At 32.7% G+C, this 10509-nt stretch overlaps 1 protein-coding gene across 9 annotated transcripts in view; it reads left to right on the plus strand.

Annotated features, from left to right (window-relative positions):
- The window catches only part of TC2N (tandem C2 domains, nuclear), a 49018-nt gene extending 41155 nt beyond the window's left edge, over positions 1–7863 (plus strand). For 8 of the 9 annotated variants that reach the window (XM_025270911.3, XM_025270913.3, XM_025270918.3 and 5 more), the window contains 3 exons: positions 2213–2327; positions 4561–4760; positions 6970–7863. In XM_025270911.3, coding sequence (XP_025126696.2) covers positions 2213–2327; positions 4561–4760; positions 6970–7080 — 426 coding nt within the window. In that variant the 3' untranslated portion in view covers positions 7081–7863. Of the gene's footprint in view, positions 1–2212; positions 2330–4560; positions 4761–6969 lie in introns of those variants that run through there. The other variant, XM_025270919.3, reaches the window with a different exon arrangement.
- Positions 7864–10509: the final 2646 nt, after the last annotated feature.

Consider the following 10509-nt stretch of genomic DNA (forward strand, 5'->3'; position numbering starts at 1 on the left):
CTTGCCATTCCCTCCTGGCTTGAAGAGTTTCTGTTGAAAGATCAGCTGTTATCCTTATGGAAATTCCCTTGTGTGTTATTTGTTGTTTTTCCCTTGCTGCTTTTAATATTTGTTCTTTGTGTTTGATCTTTGTTAATTTGATTACTATGTGTCTTGGGGTGTTTCGCCTTGGGTTTATCCTGTTTGGGACTCTCTGGGTTTCTTGGACTTGGGTGATTATTTCCTTCCCCATTTTAGGGAAGTTTTCAACTATTATCTCCTCAAGTATTTTCTCATGGTCTTTCTTTTTGTCTTCTTCTTCTGGGACCCCTATGATTCGAATGTTGTAGCGTTTAATATTGTCCTGGAGGTCTCTGAGATTGTCCTCATTTCTTTTAATTCGTTTTTCTTTTATCCTCTCTGATTCATTTATTTCTACCATTCTATCTTCTAATTCACTAATCCTATCTTCTGCCTCTGTTATTCTACTATTTGTTGCCTCCAGAGTGTTTTTAATTTCATTTATTGCATTATTCTTATATTAAGGGTACAAAACCATAATGAAAAAATGAATGAAAAAATGTTATCCTGGTTTCCTTTGTGTTTTGTAAACAATAAGTAACTTTTAAATGGATGGCAGCATTTGTTCTTTTAATCAGCAAAGGTATTTTATTTATGGCTACTGAATTAGTCCACCTAAAAAGATTAATCCATTCTTATTAAAAGCAAAAGCAATTTGCTTTTATTTATTAGAATTCAGCAATTATTGCCAAATAGACAACTTTTATCATCATTTTAGATTTTTCAAGAAGAAGTGACCTCAACAGTTGACTTTAAACTTTTAAGTGATTCACTTTGTATCTTTTGATTTCTTAAGGCATGAGCAATTTTGGCCATTTTGACCATTACAGAATATCATGTTTAGAAACTATCCAAGATTCAGTCAATAGCATGTACATAAAAAGGTTCTTTTTTTTTCTGATCCATGTGTCAGTTACTGGGGTAATTATCAAATATAAATTGCTTGATGAAGTATCAGTCAGCTGTTCTGTAACTTTGTTGAAATCAACACTAGCCAAGACTTTTGTGTTTATCTATGCTGACCCTAGTGACATCTGTTAACATTATGTTCTTTCTTTAATCTTATATTTACTCTTTTCAACATGTGAACAGTAATGTTTTTGTGTTGGCTGACTTTATGTTTGTTCTATTTTTTACTCCAAGAACCCTGGAATCCATGTAAATAAGTTCGCTTGTGTAAGGCAGATTACTCACTTTCTTCTGCTCTTAGTGTTCAGCAATACTGAAGAGCACATTTTAGCTTCTCCCCCTTTCTAAATTTCCTTCATTTTATTGTTTGTCTCAGACTTTATTTGACCTTTTCCTTTTTATTTACTGGCTCATCACTTTCACTCGCTTCCTTCTTGCTAATTTTCGTCATCAGCTTACTTCCATTTAGCATAGTAATTCAACTTTTAATCAACAAATCTGTTCATTGTAGTAATCCTTTGTCTTCTGATTTTGGTAGCACTACCTCTGATTTCTACAACTGGAAATACTAATGATGTGTTTCATATATAACATTTTTATCATATTTCATATATTCATATATCATATTATCATATTTCAGTCACTTGAAAAGATTATTCCATGACTACGTTTAAGTCTTTTGAAAATGTGCTCATGTGGTGTTTATTTCTCTGACATTTTTTCTACTTAAACTGCTTAGGAATTTAATTTTTTTTTAATTTGCATTTAAAATCTTTTAAATTTTAAAATTTAAAACCTTCAAAATCTCCCTATTTTTGAAGGTTCAGTATATATGTGAAATTTACATTATCAGAATTTATGAAAGTCAGTAAGTACTTTATATTGACAGACTTCATTACATTTAGCATTCTCTTTTAACACTTAGCTTTGTATGACAGTAAAGAGCATGTGTGCATGCAGAGTCATTTCAGTCGTATCTAACTCTTTGTGACCTTATGGACTATAGCCTGCCAGGCTCCTCTATCCAAGGGATTCTCCAGGCAAGAATACTGGAGTGGGTTGCCATCCCTTCCTCCAGGGGATCTTCCAACCCAGGGATTGAACTCGTGTGTCTAGGTTGGCAGGCAGGTTCTTTACCACTAGCGCCACCTGGGAATGTCTAGCCTTAGCTCCTTGTTTTTGAATTTTGAAATAGCCCCAAACTTTATTCTTAATTACCAAATAACACTTTTTTAATATGCAGGTTTGCCACGCAGAACTTGAACTAGGGACTTGTTTTCAAGCAGTGAATAGCAGAATTCAGTTACAAATTCTTGAGGCACAGTACCTTCCAAGTTCATCAACACCCCTAACTTTGAGTAAGTATGTCAAAGTGGTTTAAAGTGAAATCTTCAGAAAATATTTATAACAGATAGATTTTTCCTACATTTCTTACAGTGAAGATTATAATCTTAGTTATTTTTATTATTTAACTTATATACTTACCTTTCAACTTAAAATTACTTTATTGGATTTCAAATTTTAGCCGTTGTGTTAACCCACTCCTCTCTTGATTCTTATCCAATTGTGACCTTCTTGCATTTGATGCTATTCTTTATTTATCTCATTAGTTAATATAGGTTGAGTGTCCAGAGGACTGTCAGGTATGTTTCACCAGCCTAGATGGTGTATTCTCTCTCTAGGTCTATGCCCTTTTTTGGATACTCTGCTAACTCGAAACTTAATTTTAAAAAACTAACTCCCACCTTGAAAATCTTGAAAAAACACAAACCTTAAAACACTTTCTCACTTTGTGCCTTTGAGTATATTCAGAGTTTCTGATATTTTGGTTGTCTACCCTGGTTCACATGGCTACTCCTAGAGTGGGAGGTTTGAGGTCAGTCCTACCTAAAGGGCTAAGAGTGGGGGTAAAAGTGTTCCTTATTCCTACTAGAAGAAAAGAAAATATCTGGAGGTAGGCAGAAGCAATGATGTCCACTGTAACTACAAAGATTGAAAATTAATACAGTTGAGCCCAATTCAAGAAACTAGGAAAACAACAGCAAACACAAAGGAAGGTAGAAATAGAAATTAAAGCTAAAGTTGGAGTTGATAAATATGGAGAAAACAAAAACCTCACAAAATTAATAAAACCAAAAGATTGTTCTTTTGGAAAGAATATTAAAATAGACAAACCTATAGAAGGCTGGATCAAGCAAAAAATAAAAGAAAACATGAACAAGGAAGAGGATATAATTTTAAATTCATAAGAGATTCAAAAATAAGATAACACCATTTATAATGATACCAGTTCATTTGAATAGCTATATAAAATAAATGATTTTTCTAAGAAAAAAAATGTTGGAATTCACTGCAGAAGAGGGAAGAATCTGAATAGAACAATACTGTGACCATGTAAAAGCAGTTAAAGAACTGCCTCTAACAAAAGCAGAGGCCAAGATGATTTTACTGGCAGATTCTACTAAACTTTCAAGGAACATGTAATTCCTTTTCTATATGAGCTGTTCCACAGCACAAAAAAAAGATGGAAAAAGATGGTTTATGAGGTTAGCATATTCTTGACATCAAAACAGAAAGGATAGCATACACAAAAAATAGCTATAGACTACCATTATTTATGTAGGTAAATGGAAAAATCATAAAATAAAAAATAAGTAAAGTCCAACTTGGCATTAAAAGAATAAGTTAAATTACCAGGACCATATAAGGTTAAGTCTAGGAAACAAGGAAAAAACAGTGCAGTTTAATACATTAACATGTATCTTCCTTTAATCAAAACAGCTAATGGTAATCAGGATTATCAGTGATCTCCATTTTATAAATATTGGTCAGCCTCAGTTCTCACTTTGTGGCTCCCTCCTAAACTCTTCACTTTCTTGTTGTCTGGCAGCCCCATCTCTATACCATCACTTCTCGAATTAGTCAGACTGCACTTTCTGCTTGAGCTGTAAGCACTGTATGTCAGATTGGGGGGCAGGCTTAGGTGAATGCTGTATAAACCCGAATTTTACTTAGTGTGCTTCCCATCTTTTAAGAGGTGACACCCCTATAGTTTCTTTCTGTTTCTGGTCTGTGTTTAGTGTCTTGAACAATTGTTTTTAATATTTCCCCAGTTGATAATCATCATCTATGAGAAGTTAGTTTGTATAAGCTATCTACCATTACTGGAAGCTCTACATCTCAAATTTACTTAAAGCATAGATTTTCTGTAGTGGGCAGGTGTTTAACTTCTGGAGTCTCAGCAAATAATTTTACTTATATAAATTGTGAAATAATTCCTTTAGCTCTCCAAGGAGTTGGCACTTCTCTTTTGTATAATCCTTTTCAGTGTGTACTCCTTTACTGCTGATTGTTATTTATGCCTACAATTCCAGTCTTTAATGGCAGTAGAGGAAGATTAGATTCATTTAGGTGACAGTAGTTATTTGTAAATTACAATAGTAATTGTAAAGTTTACTAGAGAAGTTTTCTCTTAACAGCAGTAACTCATCAGATCTTTAAAAGTACTTATTGTTATTTTATGACAAATATATGGATTATATCTCTATATGACATTTAAAATTTTATTTATCAAAATTTCTTATTCTTTAGGTTTTTTTGTGAAAGTGGCAATGTTTAGCTCGGGAGAGTTGATTTATAAGAAGAAGACACGCTTACTGAAGGCCTCCAATGGAAGAGTAAAGTGGGGAGAGACTATGATTTTTCCACTTATACAGAGTGAAAAAGAAATTATTTTTCTCATTAAGCTTTATAGTCGAAGCTCTGTAGGAAGAAGACACTTTGTGGGACAGGTTAGTAGGCAGTTTTATCTCATATTCTTTCCTTGCACTTAAACAGTAACATTTAAACAGTTGGTTAACAAAAAAACAGGTTAAAACTGAGGCTGAATAGAGTGAAATCAAAAGTTAAATTCAATGCAAAACTCAAAAAAACATTTACTGTAAAAAAAGTTTGCAGGAAAAAAATTTACTGCAAAAATCAAATATTGTCAGACTTTTGGCTTTAATACAAAAATAGTTTTAATTTCTGAGCAACCAGGATTTTTAAAATGAGTTTTTTTCCCTGAGTTTTTCAATACTCTCCTTGTGAAAGAGGAAACTCTTAAGTATTTGAATCAGATTTCTTAACGCTTGCTTTATTGTGTCATGTTCATTTTAATGGTTGCATGCTATTAGCTCCATTGTGGTAAATCTGAATTCCTAGAAAACATTGATCTTAACAGTGGTTGTGATATTATTTAGTCAATATTGTTATCTGGATTAACCTATTTTAAAATTCTTGGCAATTTTTATAAGTCTGCATAACACTTACTTACTTGCCAATCCTATGGAACTTGTTTCCTTTTGTAGTTCTTTTTTTCTCTTATTGGGTACATTGTATTAGATGTATATTATTTTTTATCTTAATTACAATTGTTTGACTCACATTTAAATTCCAAAATCTGTATTATTAGTTTTAAAAGCTTCTGTTTGACAGCAAGATGTTATTAGCACTTTACATGAATCTTCAAATTATATGTGAATTTTCAAAGATTGATATTAACTGACTTCATATATTCTACCTAAAATGTTTGTGAAAAATATTACATTTTTGTTGTTCTCCATTTATTCTTATTTGGAAAAGAGTTTGAACTCAAGAATTAGTATAACTAGCATACTTTTCAAAGTCATGGGGCCTGTAAAGTTTTCCTGTATCATTAAGTCTCAACTACCATGTATGAAAGGAATAGGAGATTTACCTGACAAATAATTTTCAGAATAATGTTTTTTGGTGATTCCGCTGTCTCAGTTGAGATTGTAGTTAAGAATAACTCTGGAAAGGTTCCTGTTGGTTATCTGTTCCCTCTGGCTCCTCTGAGAGCCTCAGGGAGCCACCCTGGTCAGGTAGCCACATGTGGAAACAAGATCTCCCACTCGTCTATTAGCCAAAGCACTTTCCTGTTATGTTTAATATATTGGGATTCTTTATATAATTTTATCTGAAGGAAAGTTCTTCAGACCAAGAAATTAAAAGAGAAAAGTTTGAAAAACAAACCTTTTGAAGTGACCTGCTCCAATTTATTTATTTAGAAGAATTAGAAACTGAGTTCCAAATAAGTTAACTCCAAAGTAACATCATTTGTTAGTGCTATAGCTGAGTTGAGAATTCAAGTTTGTTTCCTTGTTCACCTTGCCTCCATGATACATAACATATAATGTGATAATTTATATTTGCATAATGCTTTACAGTTTTCCCAAGTTCACTCACATATGTTATCTAAAGTTACATAAGTGATAGGTTTATTGAAAGTTATGGATCAAGAGTAATTTCATTTATATTAGATTTATTAGATTTCAATTAAAATTACAGTTTTATTTAATATAAAGGTACTTAAAATACATATTCCTTACCAATCAATTGCAGCTTCCCAGGTGGCGATAGTGGTGAAGAAACTGCCTGCCAGTGCAGGAGATGTCAGAGATGCAGGTTCAATCTCTGGGTCAGGAAGATCCCCTGGAGAAGGGCCTGGCAACCCACTCCAGTGTTCTTGCCTGGAGAATCCCATGGACAGAAGAGCCTGGTGGGCTACAATCCATAGGGTCGCAAAGAGTTGGATATGACTGAAGCGACTTAGCACACACCAATCAATTTAAATTATAATTAGTCTCAATTAGTATTTACAAAAATGTTTTTAAGTGGTTGGGATCAGTCTTAAGTTGAGCTTGTAGGTTAATTGCCTAAGAAAGGATACTAAAAACTGTTTTGGAGGAAATGATTCTGTAATATCTCACATTGAATTTTTAAATTGAATTGAATGATATAAAATAGTCTACAGTGACTAAATTAAGTGTTTTAAAATTTAAGTTTCAAAGAGACAAACTTTTGGAAAAATGGAAATATGTTTAGTTGAAAATAGGTAACCCAAACTTCCAATTGTCTTTCGTTAGTGAGAGTAATCAGTTGTATGAACTCAGTTACCATTATTGTGTTAAGTTAAATAACTGTACTATTCCTTTACAGATTTGGATAAGTGAAGACAGTAATAACACTGAAGCAGTGAGCCAGTGGAAAGAGACAGTCACACATCCAGAAAAGGTTGTTATTAAGTGGCACAAATTAAATCCATCTTGAAGACGCTGCACATTAATTTGGTGACGAACTTGACATTCTTTTCGAGGACTTATGATTTTAATTTGCTACCAATTTAAAGAAATCAGTACATTTATTTATGGAGGCCATATTACAGTAATATAATGGATCTAATAGAAAATTAAACTTGGTAAAAAATGGGATGAATTATATCAGATACCCAAAGTAAAGGAAATGTTTAAAGACAGTAGGGCAACTAAATAAATTATAAAGTCAGTAGGAATATCAGTCATAGATAGTTACTGCTGTATAATGGTTATGAGTATTTTTAAAGCTTTACATAGATATTAAAAATCCAATATATCAAGTCTCTGTTAGTACAAGTGGACATATAGAAGACTGCCACTGTTTCAGTCCTAGTCATTATTGATTATATCTTAACTCTACTGTTTTAACTCCTTGCTACATATTTTCCCTCAGAAAGCAAAAATGAATTGAACCACTTCAACTCTTCTTATTTGGGGAAAGTTTGTGGCCTATGTTTATCATTATTTACCCATAAGTTGTCACATTGCCACTTTATAAGCTATTTATCTCTAAGAAATCTCAGACATAGAAAACTACATTTTGGCAAGAATAGAATAAATGAAAACACCAGAAGGTTGAAGTTTAATTGGAAATTCAGTGTACATACATTTTTCTGTAAGGTTATCATCCATATAGCCCATCCTAATTAGCAGAATTAATTGAACTTAAATAACAAATTCAATATTTTATGATAATACTTATTTTTTTAAGTTTTTTAAATATAAATTACTTGTTCTATAATCCACAATATTAGAATATTTTCCTATGTTTTAAAACTGACCATACATGATAACATTATGTAGCGAATACATATTTTCTCTTACAGTTTTTCTCCAGTACTCACTACAACTCAATATGTAGGAATAATTTCAGTTTAGTTGGTCAGACAAGCTGTGATCAAAAAAACACATTTGGAGAAATCAGTGACAGCATTCCTGATCTTGGAAAATATGACTTTATTTTTGCTAATGGGTAGTCTAAGTGATTCATCTTCTATTTTTTTCTCTCTTACCTTGTCCCACATGTGCCAACAGATAAATAGTGATATTTTAGGTCAGAAGTATACTTTGCTGTAACTTAAGCATGCCCTTTTTTTTTTTTTCCTAATTCTTGTTCTGTGTATCTCATTCAGTTCAGTTCAGTTCAGTTGCTCAGTTGTGTTCGACTCTTTGTGACCCCCTGGACTGCAACACGCCAGGCCTCCCTGTCCATCACCAACTCCCAAACTCATGTCCATTGAGTTTACCCAAACTCATGTCCATTATACAACTCTTTTTTTTTTTTTTTACCCCGGGTGGGACACGAACCACTCATGTCCATTAAATAGGTGATACCATCCAACCATCTCATCCTCTGTCGTCCCCTTCTCCTTCCACCTTCAATCTTTCCCAGCATCAGTTAAAATTTCCCAAATAAACCCTAATTCCCCTTTTCCTGAGTACCACATCCTCAAGCTACAAAACATGCATAGTTGACATGCCCTTTGCTTCTGCTTCTAGAGTTACAGTATACTGGAGGTGTTGACAGGTACTCTGACATTCTGCATTTTGAAATAATTTTTTTTTAGATTTGTGAAGAATGGCATATTGGTGAGTACTCGTGGACTTTCAAGAGAAATCACCTTGAGTGGAGGTGTTTTAAGTCTTTGAGACAGATGGCAGTCATTTAAAACAATTTTAAAAACTAGACTTTATTTTTTAGAGCAGTTTTAGATTCACAGCAAAATTGAGAGGAAGGTACAGAGAGTTCTCATATACTCTCTACCCCCACATTTACACAGCTTTCCTTGCTATCAACACCTTGCACTATAGTGGTATATTTGTTAAAATCACTGAACCTTCATTGACGTATCATCACCCAAAGTCCATAGTTTATATTAGGGTTCACTCTTTATGTTGTACATTCTATGAGTTTGACAAATACACAAATGACATGTATCCACCACTCTAATTTCACGCAGAGTAGTGTCACTGCCCTAAAAATTCTCTGCAAATACAACCATTTGAATAGTTAAGAAAGAAGTAAATATATCATTGTCTTTTAGATAAGTAACAGACTTTATTGTTTTAAAAAAATCTAGAATTTTATTTTAGCAATTTTTTTGTGTTCTAGTAATGCTTTCAATTCCTAAATGTATTACAAGTAGTCATGTATTTAATGAAACTTCTGATAATTTTATTTAATTATCAGTATTTTAAGTATGTGTGTAGTGTATAATTTGAAGGAAAGATATAACTTCTTGGTTTCTTGTGTGTCTTACAATCCTAGGTAAATAAAAAAATTAAAAGAAAATCTTTTTATTTTAAGGACTTCAGTTAGAAAAGTGTTTGACACAACTAAGATCCCAAATATTTTAATTAGTGTTTACTTAAGCCTTTTTCAAATAAAGTAGTACTGAATAGGAGATATTCTTACTGTTTCCTTGAAGCTTTACCTGGAAATAGAAAAAGAAATACACTGTTGTATTAATAGCTACTCATGAGAAAAAACATTAGAAACTTGTAATAAAAAATTAAATACTATGCAAAAAATCACTTCTCTTTGTACTTACTTGGCATTTTTTACCTTTACCCACTTATAAATGAGAGGGAACTAAAATGATGCTGGGCAACCGAGAAAAGCAGGGAGGGTTCACATTGATAGCTAACAGCTTGCACAGTGCTAATCTCTAACAGTGTATTTATTTATAAGTTTTCAGATTAATACAATTAAATAGCTGCAGTCCATATTGAAATATAACTTCATTTTTTGGCTTTTGTTTGGTTTTCTATGATTATTTTTTAGCTTAACTAGAGAACTTACCACTGAAGTATATCAGTTCAGAGGGAACCAGTGGGATTTTAAATGTAAGTTATGTAGTCATGGTCTGAAAGTAACCTAAACTGATCTTTTGTTTGAATACAGTAATGTGAATTTCTCTGATACTAATGTACAAAAACTATATTTCCCAACAAAAATTTCCACTGTTTGTTTAATCAAATAATGGTTTGTTTATGAAGGATTTCAGAAATTTACAATAAATATCAACTTTTTATATTATGGCAGTAATGGATATTTCAAAAATATATATTTACTTTTGGTATTTGGTAGGTTGTATTGAGGAAAGTTCCAGATAAAAGTCTGTATTTACATTAGTTGTGAGAATGTTTACAGTTGACCCTTGAACAACACAGGGATTAAGGGTATCCCAATGCAGTTGAAAATCTGCATATAACTTTACATTTGTCCCTCTGTGGTTCTGAATTCACAGGTTCAACTAACCTTGCATTATGTTGTACTGTGCATGTGTGTCGAGTCATTTCAGTTGTGTCCGACTCTTTGTGACCCTAAGGACTGTAGTCTGCCAGGCTTCTGTGTCCTTGGGATTCTCCAGGCAAGAATACT

This window comes from Bubalus bubalis, chromosome 20 (genome assembly GCF_019923935.1).
Source record: "Bubalus bubalis isolate 160015118507 breed Murrah chromosome 20, NDDB_SH_1, whole genome shotgun sequence".
In the NCBI taxonomy this organism is placed as follows: Eukaryota; Metazoa; Chordata; class Mammalia; order Artiodactyla; family Bovidae; genus Bubalus; species Bubalus bubalis.